The sequence below is a fragment of the Leuresthes tenuis genome, unplaced genomic scaffold (assembly GCF_036924035.1).
Source record: "Leuresthes tenuis unplaced genomic scaffold, fLeuTen1.0.hap1 SCAF_12, whole genome shotgun sequence".
Lineage (NCBI taxonomy): Eukaryota > Metazoa > Chordata > Actinopteri > Atheriniformes > Atherinopsidae > Leuresthes > Leuresthes tenuis.
The window spans coordinates 32,523,129-32,537,510 of NW_027325366.1; the positions used below are offsets into that span (position 1 = coordinate 32,523,129).

Consider the following 14,382-nt stretch of genomic DNA (forward strand, 5'->3'; position numbering starts at 1 on the left):
GGTGACAGTAACCAGCAGATTTAACCAGAGCAGAGCACAAAATCGGTCAAATCTTTTTCCTTTTGCAGACACACTTTTGCCTGTTTTATATATTGTTGGATAATCAGCAGTGGATGCAAAAGGATTATTAAAAGAAGGTCCGACTCACATATAGTTTGTCATATTTCTTTCCATAGTAGGTGATGGGGCAGGAAGTGATGTTCATCTCTCCAGAGCTGGTGAAAGTCTGGTGTGCTGCAGCTGCCTCTGAAGATATGAAGATATATATGTTGAGCTTTACTCATTAATGGTCTAAAGTCACTGTCTGACATGGATATGTTCAATAATGTGTCACTTAGGAACCAACCAAGTTCAACCTCTTCAACAAGTAACATCAAATGTTTGTTAGGAAGTTAAAAAGTTATGGTGAACAACTGCAAGGTTTATGTAAAGCAAACAGTTACGAACAAATCTATCTCCCTGGTTCTAGTGCTGGACCTGCACATGAAAATCAAGCTTTGGGGGTTTATTTCACATCACAATGACCTCCTTAATACCTGGTGGGTTAAATTAAGAGTGAATCGAACCACTGAGGATGTTTGAAGTCATCTTACCTGCCAGCAGGCTGAAAGCAGCCAGACGCAGCATGAAGCAGAACATGTCGGGCGTCTGCTCACAGCCTGAAACAGTCCTCAGAATTTATTTATTTTAGATCTGGAAGGAAGCAGCAGGAGAATGACACCAAGACAAAGTCTAATCTCATCATTTTAACCTTTTAAAGTTTGTTTTTAAAGCTCTTAAAGGCCTCACCCCATCGTATTTATCTGAGCTTTAACTGTAACCCTGGCAGAGCTCTGAGGTCAACAAATCAACTTTTACTGGAAGTGTTCGGGTCAAAATAAAAGCCCTGGGGTGACCGAGCCTTTTCTGCTGCTGCCCCCAGGCTCTGGAATAAGCTCCCCCCCCCCGAGATGCATCTTATTTCTGACCTGGGCCTCTTTAAATCTAAGCTAAAAACACATATATTTCAGATGGCTTTTAATACCCAGTAGTATGGTGACACTTTTATATTATCTTATTCAATTTTGCTGTATTTTATTGTTTTGTACTTATTCTTTTCTTTCTTTATTATCTGCTGTAAAGCACTTTGTTGTAAAGGGCTGAATAAATAAATTACATTTACATTTATTCTGTAAGATTGGCTGTTTGAAAAGAGTAAATCGCTGCTTTAATGTGGAAAAAATGTGGAAAACGCACATTATTGTTCTTATGGGCCGCAGCTTTTTTACGTGGTTCTTCTCATTATGATTTAAATGCCGTCAGACTCCAGAGTGAACGGCCCTGAAGTGAGTTTATGGGAGTAAAAATGGATGCTGTGTGCATCAGTTCTGGATTTGAATTAAGTCCAAACCTCACTTCCTGAGTCCTTCTTTCATACATGTTGGATCAGGCGCTTTATGTTTGTTCTAAACTGGTGAATAACTAATGGAAACAGTGAATGTATCATCCTAGGATGCTGAAGCCTCTTATCTGTCCTCCAGGCTATGCAGCACATTTGGATTGAGGGTAACTCTCCAACCAAGTGCGACCGGTGTCACAGAAGCATCAAGTGCTACCAGGGCCTGACGGGCCTGCACTGTGTCTGGTGCCAGATCACGGTGAGTCCCGCCTTCTTTACACTCACCTGAACTCTCACCAGGTCGCTGTTTACTCTGCAGTCAGCATGAATCTGACCTCAGTGAGCAGAAAGTGGAGGCAACACTGCCCCCCAGAGGCCGACCGCAGCAATTACAGACAGGAGGGAAATGACAGAAATGCCTTTCTGAAGGCTTAGAGCTGCTTAGAGCTGAAAAAAAACTGAATTTATCGACTTCTAAACGCCAGTTTATTTAATTTATTTAATGATGTGGTTGAATAAAGTCAGTGAATGAGCTGCAGGAGCATAAAATTCTGTGTTCAGCAGCAGAAAACATGCAAGAAAAGTCAATAATCTGCCTGTGAGAGGCTCAGTCTCTCTTTATTTCACTCTTTATCTATCTTAGAGCAGGAGGGAAATGATGTGATTACAGTTTTTATAGGAGTGAAGTTATGTCATGTTTATGCATTTGGCAGATGCTTTTATCCAAAGCGACAGGTAGGCAGATAGGGTAAGGGGGTCTTGCCTGAGGAGCCCAACTGGAGACACTACCTTTCATGCAGGGGATTTGAACCCAGGTCTCCCACATGAAAGGTGGCAATCTTACCACTAAACTATCCAGTCCACTGGACAGTTTGCACCCAAACAGGTAAATGTTGCCATCACGAGGGTCCTGGTACAAAGAGCTGTTGTGCAGTAACTTTATGTTGAGTCAGAGGTGAAAAACTAGTCCTAAAAACTGCAAAATTTCAGAAAACAACTCAGGAGAGACTTTGGAGAGATGTGGGTGGAGTCAAAGGAGCCAATCAGAGTCCAGGAGAAGCAGGTGAAAACAGGCAAGGAAGCCACAGGAATATATACGTTCTGATGAATACTGGGAGGGTCGATGAGCAGAGCCGACAGGTGTGACACCTGAGAACACGTAGGGACTGAAAGTTAAGCAGAACAAACCCTGAGCAGAGACCGTAGATCCCGACAGGCTGATTCAGCAGCTTTTACCTTTTAACTTACCAGGTACAAGCGAAATAAACTGATCTCACTGATTATTTTACTGGAACAACCTCAGCCGAGGTTACGCTGTCCACTGAAAAACCCTGCTGAGCTCTGATTGGTCAGAACAGCAGCTCACACACACCAAAGCCCGGCAGATAGTTTCCAGCAAAACTCACCGATATCTCATTGGTGCAAACTGCAGGAAACAATAAAACCTTCTGTTGTTGTTTCAGTCAAAATGAAATCTTTGTTTTCATCACTTCAGATCCAGCAGTTTCTGTCCAAACACCTGAGCCGAACTGACTCCTCCCACAATGTTACAGCCAACTCCTGCACGCCGGCGGACATTTTTATTTACCAACCCCGCAAAAAATAAGTGGAGACGCTGCGTAAAATGTCAGTAAAAACAGAATTCAGGGACTTGTAAAGCTCATAAAACAGCAGTGCTTCCCACTGTGCAGCACCCCCCTCTTCTTTTAACAACATCTGTAAACATCTGGAGCTGAGGAGAGCAGCTGCTGGACCTCTGGGAGAGCAAAGCTGCCCCGTTCCTGCCTGATTAAAATAAGGTTCTGATGTTGGGCATCTCTTTAGTTCTTACTGATCTTTATTCTTTAACACGAAGAATCATTTGATTTGGTCGCTTTAATAGTTACTCAACTCGATGAATCTCCATGTGTCCACATTGAATCTCCCTGGAATCCGGTCATAGAGCATCTTTAATCCTTTAATGTCCCACTCTACTGTTTAGTCGAGGATATTTAAACATGCGTAAACCGTCTGTACCACTGAGTTTAGGTGTGAAATGTTAAAAAAGGAGGATTTATTACACAGCTGCCGCATTAGACTTAATTAATGTCATCTGAAAACTGAGTTTAATTGAAAAGCTGCTGTGCGTTATAGCTGTAGTTGCGTCTCCTGTCCACTAGATGTCACTGCTGCCATTGAGTTGATCTCAAAGCTGCTGACATCCTGCACAGAAGCAGAAATGCGACCTCTGACTGACTCTGTGCAACCCATCAAACAATCCATATGTCCCGTCTGTATGAGTGACCTCAAAGTGCTGGTAACAGTCTCCCAGATGGATGACGCCCACAGTTCTTATGTTTCTGCCTCTCCTCTCCTCTGCAGCTTCATAACAAGTGTGCCTCCAATGTGAAGCCCGAGTGTGACGGAGGAGCCCTGAGGGACCACACTCTGCTGCCCTCGTACATCTGCCCCGTGGTCCTGGTGAGAAAGCCTCTCTCTGCACAGCTAAGTTCAGTTAAACCACAGGAAACGGGAGAAACTCCAGCTGATTTTCAGGCCGCTCCGTGCTCAGATTCTAACAGAACTTCCATTCGATCCCATCAAACACTTTGAGTTAAGCCACTGCTGTTGGGGCCCGAGCTCTGGGGGCCACACAGTCTGCTGCTGCTCTTCTTCTGTGGTTTTTTAAAGCTGCAGGATGAGTTTAGGGCAGTCAGACAGCTCTGTGATCGGTTGGAACAGGTGGTTAACCCCCTGTGGTTGGCCCCCGATGGCGGTTTGATTAGCTCTTTGTTCTCTGGTTTGAGTTCCAACGAGGATCCTGTTTGACCTGGTAAACACACAAACAGGCAAGGAGCGCTGGTGCTAAACTGGTTTTAGTTACATGTGGTTATAAACTCAGGAGAAATGAGAAGTAAGAACTTTGGGGATTTGTCTGATGTACAGAAATGTGAGAAATAATCCGATCTCAGGTCCATGGACCTGTGTGAAAAGGCTGAACAAACCCAGTAATTCTGCACTCCTTCCAGCAGGGGATCAGATTAATATAGATTTCTGATCTGTGGTAATTCTCTAAATATCTCAGAAAGGAGTGTTTCCTTTTTATCACCTCTGGCACCAGCCTCTCTGAAAGGAAACCAGAGGATTTGGTCCCCTCTGACGCTCCATTTCATCCAAACTGTGGAACTCTGTGCTTTTAATCTTTTAAACATCTGCAGGCTTTCAGTTCTTATGAACTACCATCTTTCCTTGATGCAGTCGAGAGCTTTAAGAGAGCAAAGAAGGACTTTTTTTTACAGTTCAACATGTTCTTCCTGCAGAGGTTTCTTCCAAACATGGAATTAGTGGAAATGATCTGAGCAGAAGCTTCAGTTCTTTTGATGTCGCTGTATTTTCTGCATCATTTATCAGCAGCAGCTGTGGCTCTGAGCCAATCAGGGGTGTTGCTCCCAAGCCCTAACTGCCCCCCCAACTTTTAAATGGAGAAATGGATGTTTATCAAAGAAAATAAGCTGATGAGACAAAACATTTTGGATTCATACGTCTGAAATTAGACAAAAACTAAGCTAATTTTGCATCTTTTTCTTCAGTTTAGTTTGTTCCGACCTTTTTCTGCAGCATCCACAGAACATATTACCTCTCATTGCTAAATTTGAATGCACCCATTTCATCTCCCCGTGGACGTGGTCCAGTTGGGTTCAATGAGAAAAGCCAGAACTCATCCAGATGTGGAGCAGCTGCACCAGCCTGCCAGCAGCAGAGTCAAACAGATGACTGAACATCTGTGTTGCTGCTGTTCAAACTCTCCTCAAACATCTCACGGGGAGATTTCCGACCACCTGCCTCCATTTCACGGTTCTAATTTTGGGGCTCTGGACTCAGATCTCAGCTTCCCACTCAAACACATCACTGACAGGATGATTTTGCGCTCATCATCCATCCTGTCGGCGCTCATTTCATGCATCCAAGCCGCTGTGATGCACCTGCAGAGCACATGACAGACACAGTCCAGCTCCAGTGAATCCCTCCTCTTTGTTTCACAGGATCGTCATTCTCTGGTGAAGCGGGGCGAAGGGGAGTCGCCCCCCAGCACCAGCCCCGATGACCCCAGTCAGACGTTCAAATTCTCTCCTGGAGATGGACAAGCGCTGCAGGTATCCGGTCCGGCACACAGCAGCTCGCTGCTTAAAGCTGGTTAAACTGAGTGTGTTTGTCTGCAGATCACCCCTCTGCCGGGAACCCACCCGCTTCTGGTCCTTGTCAACCCCAAGAGTGGAGGGAGGCAGGGCGAGCGGTAAGTCTGGCCCCTGCAGGTCAGCAGGTCGGCACTCGTCTCTTAGATTTAATGCAACATGGTGTGCAGTGACCCTGCGTGAAGCCTCTCAAACTGATCATTTAAAACTTTATGTGTTCAGTTAGCTGAATAAAACCTGAGTTTAGTCAAAATTTACAGGGTTAATAAACACAAAAAATAAATACACACAATTTAAACACAATAAACACAAAATCTCTGACCAGGGTATTAAAAAGCCTGAAAAGCATTGACTTTATGAATATGGAAGTAATACCGTAAAAAGACTTGAAAATGTCTTGAATTTTTATATATGTGTCTTAAAACTTGTGCAATATGTAACTTCTCCGTATCGCATTCGCCTCAAAAGTTTTGTTTTGTCAGCCACTATTATTTTGATTAATTAATGTAGCCTGAATAAAGAGCGGTGGAGCCAATAATTGAGGTCTGAACACTCACTTTGCGACAGCATGGGTCCCCACACAGACACAAGCAACAAGCCAAGCAGAAGCACAACACAAGAAGTGTGTTTTTAACGTTCGTTTACCCATTTCATGTTTTATGGGGGAATGTAAATTTAGCATTTTATCACTGGTTAAAACCGGTGGTACCATGGGGCTGAAGGCTTTAGAGTCTCATGCCAAGTCGTCCAAGCACATCAAGTCAACCAAAGGGAAGAATTAAACTTAGATTTATCGCCGGAGTATTTCAGCCCGCTAACGTTAGCCAGCTAGCTGCTAGCGCTACGGCTAGCTGCTAGCGCTACGGCTAGCTGCTAGCGCTACGGCTAGCTGCTAGCGCTACGGCTAGCTGCTAGCGCTACGGCTAGCTGCTAGCGCTACGGCTAGCTGCTAGCGCTACGGCTAGCTGCTAGCGCTACGGCTAGCTGCTAGCGCTACGGCTAGCTGCTAGCGCTACAGCCCCCCCAGGTACGACTGCAACTAGAGTGGGTCTGCGCGCAGCTTTTGGGTCCAGACCAACGATGAAAGTTTAATTTTCATCGTTGGTGTGGATTTAATTGTTCAGGACTCTCTCTTCTCCCAATATTCCCAGCATGGAAAAAGTAGCTAGCTGCTGTAACCAATGTCAAAAAAAGAACTGAACTGTGTTAGTGAAACTTTTGTGTGGCCTGCTGATGTTTCTTTTGTCCACATTTTAACATTTGTTTGAGAAATAATTGAACAAATTGAAAAAATAATTCTTTGCCGGTAGGTCTGTGAAATAGGTGTTAAGTTTTTATATAAATGGTCTTAAAAAGACTTGAAGAAACCTGTTGGAACCCTGATTTAGATCTTCTGGACGACACCTGAAGTGGAAACATGCTTTGTTTCATTATGAGCATTATAGAAATGAGTGAGTGGAATGACTAACGAATGATTTATTGGTCATTTTAGCAGCTTTTGATTAGTATAAACCAGGGATTACACACTGTCAGTGTGTTTAAAGCCACTGCAGGCAGCTGTTTGCAGAAAGGTTGTTGGTGTGAACGCAGGCAGGAAGCCACAATGCAGCCGTTTAGCTGCAGGTGAGTGGAAATCAGTAACCGGAGGGAAAACTACACAAAATGCACAAGGGAACAAGCCCTTAAAAGACCTAACAGGACATAAAGCAACAACCCCCAAACCAGGTTTAAACAAAGACCCTCAGCCCTCCATCATCTCTCTACAGGGTCCCAGAGAGGACAAACATGTCTCCACATGAGGCCTTTAAACAGATGTTTTTATGACTGTGTCCATGTGAACAGCCCTTTATCAGCGCTTCTTCTTCTACTACTCGCTGGGATGTTTTGTGTCTTCTCACACCAACACGTTTCTACACACGACCTGCAGGATTCCAGCCATGGACGTGGAGTAAATCGGCGCGTTTGGATGTAGTTTCCCGGCTTTTAATGAAAGGTCTTTGGGGCCACTGTGAGAACTGTGAGGGAACACGTTTGTGCCATCGCTCCTGCTCCTCCCTGCTGACTTTCTGAATGCCGTCATTTAGAGATGAAGAGCTCCAAATTAAGGCCTCCATTGTTGCATTGCTCCCCACTTTCCTCACAACGGAGAGCTCTCGCATCCCGCTGCTCTCCCTCCATCTGACACGTTACCATGGGAACGAACTGTGCCATGAGACAGCAAATTATTCTCTATTAATAAAGAGTAAACCTGTTTGATTAGGAAATCACTGCCGGTCTATTTTCATCTGTAAATCTTTTGTTTTCGTCCTCCTGTAAGGCTGAAAGATCCATAATGAGGAGTTTTTATAGATCTGTTGGATATTAGAAGCATCTTAAACCCACTTTAAGCTGAGTGTTCAGGCTTCAGTGAGCATCTAAATGAGAGTCTGCAGTCTGCACAAACATGTAAAGACGGGTTGAAAACCTGGTTCTAATATTTCAGAGTTAGTTTCACACATAATCAGGAATAAAACACTGCTTTCTGTTTTGGTTCTGCAGGGTTCTGAGGAAGTTCAGGTACCTGCTGAACCCCAGGCAGGTGTACAGTTTGGACCGAGGAGGACCGATGGTTGGGTGAGTCTTTGTTGCCTGTTTGCAAAACTTTTTAAGCACTTTTCTACATGTTTGAGATTCATAATACTGTTTAAAAGTCTTATATTTCCATTAAAAACAGCAAACAGCTGCAGAGATTTACTGAAACATGTTAAACATGGATATAAACCCAGAATCTGAGGCAGAAACAGAGTTTTTTATCAGTTCTCAGCAGCTTTAAAGTGAATCTCTGGTCTGAGCTCCTTTATTCTCCAACACAGCCTGAACCCTCTGAGACAAGCTTTCTGTCATTTCTTTAAGGAGTCTTCAGGAATAGTTCTCCAGGCTTCTTGAAGGACATCCCAAAGCTCTTCTTTGGATGTGGGCTGCCTTTTGTTCCGTTCTCTGTCAGATGATCCCACACTGCTTCAATAATGTTGAGGTCCGGGCTCTGGGGAGGATTCATCCCTCCATAAGACCTGTTGCCACTGATTTTCAGTCCACTTCTTGTGTCATTTGGCACAGCTCAGCCTTTTCTCCCTGTTTCCCTTCCTTAAGAACGGCTTCTTGACAGCCACCCTTCCATGGAGACCATTTCTGATGAGGCTTGGGCCAACAGTAGATGGATCAGCTGAAGGTCCAGATGCATCTCTCAGGTCCTGTCAGGTCACAGCTGGATTTTTTCCTCTTTCTTAAGGACATCACTTTCAGATCCTGTTCATCTGCTGGAGATAGTTTTTTAGGCCTGACACTTCTTCTTTTGTCCTCCACTTGTCCAGTTTCCTCAAATGTTTTAAAGACACACTGCACACCATGCTGAGATATGCCAAGTTTTCAGCTAATAGCTCTTTGGGAATCACCTTGTTGCTGCAGAAATCCTATTTTCTGTCTGTCAAACTGTGTTTTCTTTGCTGTTTTTCATAGATGCAGCTAAAGAAATGGGAACAAATGATGAGTCTTTGTAGTTAATAAGGCGTGACTCAACGTGAGTGTTTTTATTCAGCGAGTTTACAGGTTGTGAACATGATGGCGACAGCTTTCTGCTTAAAAACAAAGACACAATGTTCCTGTTTATGAAAAGGTTAAATTCCCACGTGTTTTAGGCTGAGTCAGCAGCTGAGTGAATGTAAAGTGGAAGTACAGTTACTGATTGTTCGGTCTGGGCGCTGTACTGTGACACCTCCTCCTGCTCGTGTCGGACTAACCTGCCTGAGGGGAACGCTGCATTTCTGCTGTGAGAGCATTTGACCTCTTGGCAGAGCCGAGCACGGCTTGTACTCTGAAATGAATTCTGTTGCTGCTCCTCGTCCATTAGTGGAAGAAAGACTCCCTGCGCAGCACAGAGCTGGAAACGCTTTACCTTGAAGGCGTCTCGGCTCCTTTCTGTCACGACACGCAGAGCCGCTGCCCTCGAGAGGCTTTTTGTACGAGCAGCGACTGGATGACGCACGCCGGTCTGAGGAGATCCACTCGCCATCAAACACAAAGCCTGCTGGATGCTGAGATTTATGCTTTTCATTCTCAGCCTTTGTGACGTTGGTTCAGCTGAATTACAGTCAAGTGAAAAAGGAAAAAGTCATTTACGATAAAATGAGATGATTTCAGGAGATATTCTGGGTTTGGTATTTAAAGGTGACACATTCTGCCTTTTTTTTACAGTTTGACACAAATATCTGAGGTGAAAACACCCGTTGGTTTAAGCACAGTGGCCCCTCCTCACAGCCTGGCCCCCAGCGAAGGAAGAACCTGTCAGTTAGCTGCAGCTCCATACATGATACAGACAGCCGGTGCGGTTACATGCAGGACACAGGTTTCAGAATAAGTCCCTTTAATAAGTATATTATTATAATATAGTACATTTATCTCCTGAGCAGAGCAAAGGAAACGGCTGTGAAATCCGAAGACAATAACTGAAGAACTGTGTTTGAGGCTGTAACTGTGAAACTTATATATATATATATCATAAACATAACTGTGAAACTTAATGAAAACAAAACTCACTCCACTCCAGGAGGAAAACAGAAAGGGCTGTAAAAGGTAACTAAATAAACCCTACAGGCTCTCCTAATGAGGCGAATAAACAAAGGACGCTGTCCCGGTGAACCCTAAGAAAAGGGAGGCTCTATGAAACCTTAACAAGAACAGAAAATCACTCCTTAACGGAGGAAACCAGTCAGGCTGTGAAACTTAACGAGATCTAAACTATGGCGATGGTTCAAAACTTAACAAACAAAAGATCACTGCAGGAGGAACGCTCGACTCCAGGGACGTGGGTTCAAGGCTTCGGAACATTTGGGTGAAGAACTCTTAGAAAAGGTTGCGACACACTGGCCCAGGACAGGACAGAGGGAGACTTTTTGAGCACATGAGGAGCCAAGGGGAACAGGTGGAAACACTTTGGGATCAGGGAAGACAACGTGATACAGGAGGAAGGGCAAGGTACCTGAAACCAGAAGGAAGTTAGTATTTCAAAATAAAACAGGAAGATTCGGTGCAATCTGTTGGTTTCCTTAGCTAGGATATTATTTTTTGAATTGGCTCCATATGAATTAATTGGATTATAATTACAATGAATTCAATTCCAATTGGCTTGAATTGGACTATATTATTTAAGTGCCTTGAGATGACAATTGTTGTAATCTGGCGCTATATAAATAAAATTGAATTGAATTGAATTGAAGTGACGAGACAAACATGATTCAAAACAAAATGTGACAGTGGGCCAGCGGATCGGATTAAAGGCTAAATTACAATAAGACTGAGTTATTCAGCTCGTGTAACAACCTTATACTAGTAGTGATCGAATTAAGACCCCGAGATAACTCGATCCAAACGTGCACTGAACATGCCTGGAGACGACAGTGGATCAGATCGAGCGTTCTGCGCATGCTCCAGATTTTTTCCCGCGATCGTCACCCGGAAGTGGAAGGAGACGATATTCCTGTTGTTGTCGTCAGAAAGAAAGAAACAACGCGATGGAGAATGCGCCGTTGGGCATCGTCTGTGCCATAACCAGCTCATCACAGATGGAGAGGGACGCAGCTTCATCTCGCTCTGCGTTCGCCATCTTTCTGAATGCCTGAGTTTGTTGTTGTTGGTGGTGAAGACGTCAACAGGAAGTGGCTCTATTAGCGATAGCGGAAATGGGGACAGCGCCACCTATCGTACCGGGGTATGACATGCTTTGTGCCAGTGATTCCATTCATTCACCGCCATATATCCAAGGATAATTACCCTCAGATAAGGAGCAGAACCCAACTGTAGCTGTAATCCAGTTAATCTCATCATGGAGACCCACTGAGTTACTCTATTGATCCCAGAGGGAAACAGTTTAGCAGTTAGCTGTAAATTAGCAGTTAGCTGTAAATTAGCAGTTAGCCGTAAATTAGCTGTAAGTTAGCAGCAGATGCTAGCAAACGATGCTTTCTCATCAACAGTAACGGACCAAGCCGGAGATGTGCTCAGCGTAACTCGTAGTAATGCATGTGTACCGTTAATTACTGCGTTTAAACATTTTGGATATATTAACCTCATTAAACAGTCCTATTCTGAGACCTACATCTGTATCAGAAACATGCCGATAATGTGATATTAAATGATGTTCTTTAAGCTATGATATGAGGCTATAAGATAACTTTGAATAATGTATAAATCCACCGGAGAGTATCCAGATTCCAGCTCCAGTAGACCTTTTATCCCGTCCACAGGAGCCGTTGGCTCAGAACATTTAGCCATGACCAGGACTCTCATTAATTATGTAATTGTTAATAAAGAGGCTCGTTTGTCGCGCTCAGCTCCATCTATCAAAGAGCTCACGGTGTGTTTTTCCACTGTCAGAGCAGGCGCCTGTCCTAACTGGGGTGATGTAACTGTTATTCCTGTGCAGGGGTGAATAAAAACACATGCATGTGAACGCACGGCGCTGAATGAAGGGTTAACCCGCTGCCAACTGAGCCCGCCACAGCTGTTGCCATGGGCTCCCTAGCAACAGGCTCTGAGGTGAGAGGTGGCTGCTTCTCACTCATCTGTTTGGGGAATGCAATTAGCTCGCCGTAATGTCAGTCGTTACAAACATTATTTCACCCCCTCCATAAACCTCCATTTGGCTCTTTGTTGATGCACATGCTTCTCCCGCGCCGTCATACCCAAACGCCCGGGATTAGGGGGCTTAATTAAAATCTTCTGCTGACACGGAGGGGTGTTGGCTGGATGTGACACGCAGCTCCGCACCGGGCGCATGTTGGTGTAGTTCCCCTGCTTCGTCTGTAGAGGGCGCCGTTGGCCTCACGGCTCTCTCAGATAACAGGAACATGGAAGAAATACTAATTTACATTAAATAAGGCCTCGATGTTTGGTTGATTTAGGCACTAATGGCAGAACCAGCTTATGAACCCATGAGGATGTCACTGCTTTAACTGCAGGATGAACGGCGATACGAGGTTACTGCGGCGCCTTGTTGCAGCCCTGCAAAAATGTCACTTTTTTAGCTGTCTTTTGGTCGGTGCCCCTGCTGCGTTGGCAGACTGCCTCTATTTAAGCGAATAAGGACACTTATTCATTTTCCACACATGGCAAACGTCAGTCTGAACACTTTCCAACTTCCTGGCCCCCTCCGTCGGACTCTGCTCCAAGCCTCTGCCTCCTAATGAACGTATAAACCGTTGAACATGAGTAGATTTATGTCGTTCTGTTTGTTAAATAGAGCTCGGTCATTTCCTGAAAAGGCTGTGCTCGGCAGGTTTTCGCCAGCTTTGCAAAAAGAGAAATAAATAGAACATTTGTTGATGATTTAATGAGTGAAAACTGAGGCTTTTTTAGGGTTTTTAAGGAGGATAATGGCGATATAACCGTGTTCAGCCCCCCTCTCAGTACATCAGCTGATCGATCAGCTGTTTCCCTTCTATAGAAGTAGCTTACCTGCCCTAACCCCTCCTGCTGGCCTCCTCACAGCCCACCCTGATGTGTTCCCTCAGCCTCCAACCTCCCCAGACAGCATCCTGACTCAGGCCTGATCTGCTGGGACCCAACAGGGCTCAGAGGATCTGCCTCTGACGTCCTCACTCTCCAGGACATGATAACGTAGTTTCACAGCTGGCTGTGGTTCACTTATTTCTCTGGCTTCACAGTGTGGGACACGGGTCCAGTGAAATGGCTCAGTTGAGCTGTAACTGTAACCATGCCGACTGTATTTGTAGTTCTGAGGCTCTTTTGTTCCTTAGTTTGGTTCTGCTCCTTCTGTCTTCATGTTACCTGGATTCTGTGCTCTTGTTTTCCTCATTTTTGGGCTTTTTCTCCAGTTTATCTTATCTTATCAGACCCATATATGTCTGTGTTTGGTCATGTGATCAATCAGCTGTTTCATGACCGACATAAAAGAATAATCAGCCCAGTTCTCCTGGCCACTGGTTCAGTCTGAGTTAAAGATGCAGCCTTTTTTACTCCAAACCAGCTGATCGAAACAAGCCTGACGAACGTTTTCTATCATGTGACATTTAAAGAATTAGACCCCAAACCTCTTGTTTCCAGGCTGTGGTTGAGTGAGCTTTTTTTCTCACCTTTAAGCCTGCAGAGCTGCTAATTTCTGACGCCGTGAACATTTCAAAATGTGGTTAGGAGCAGGCGGGCCTGAGTTCAGCCGAGTAATGACGGAGGGAGATGAAAGCTTTGTCCAAACGCACTTTAAAGGGCTCTTTGAAGGGAATGCACTCCCACTCTCTGACCGGTTTCAGGGGAAAGCAGAGGACCGAGCACAGCTGGAGAGGCACTCTCTGATCAAACCGCTTCCCGGCGTTTGTCCCCAGCAGCCTTTTAGCTCGCTGCTCATTAGATCATTCAGAGATTAGAAAATCCCTCATGAAACAATCACCGGATTAGCCTCCTGTTAATAGCTTTCTTAAGGCATCTTATAATCAGAATTAAGGAAGTTGAGTTTCCTCCAGACAGCACCTTTGTAGAAAACCTGTTTCCTGCTTTTGATTAAGTCTCTCCCGTCAGGCTCAACTTTTTCCACGATGTCCCTGATTTCCGGGTGCTTGCTTGTGGAGGAGATGGGACCGTGGGCTGGATCCTCGACTGTATAGGTACTCTAACGTCTGCACCAAAGACACAACACTGGCACTTTGGGGCGCTTACAGCACAGAGAAGCCTGTTATTGCACCATTAATCTTGTGGAATAAACTCTACATGGATGAGGTTTTATCACAACTGGTCAAAACTCGAATCGATGATCACTTTTCTCTATTTTTACTCACCATAATCTCT

At 44.7% G+C, this 14,382-nt stretch overlaps 1 protein-coding gene across 5 annotated transcripts in view; it reads left to right on the forward strand.

Moving 5' to 3' along the window:
• Positions 1-14,382, forward strand: part of dgkg (diacylglycerol kinase, gamma) — a 122,502-nt gene that overhangs the window by 44,188 nt on the left and 63,932 nt on the right. For all 5 annotated transcript variants that reach the window (XM_072397530.1, XM_072397532.1, XM_072397531.1 and 2 more), the window contains 6 exons: positions 1,521-1,637; positions 3,740-3,838; positions 5,401-5,511; positions 5,578-5,651; positions 8,089-8,163; positions 14,116-14,201. In XM_072397530.1, coding sequence (XP_072253631.1) covers positions 1,521-1,637; positions 3,740-3,838; positions 5,401-5,511; positions 5,578-5,651; positions 8,089-8,163; positions 14,116-14,201 — 562 coding nt within the window. The remainder of the gene's footprint in view (positions 1-1,520; positions 1,638-3,739; positions 3,839-5,400; positions 5,512-5,577; positions 5,652-8,088; positions 8,164-14,115; positions 14,202-14,382) is intronic.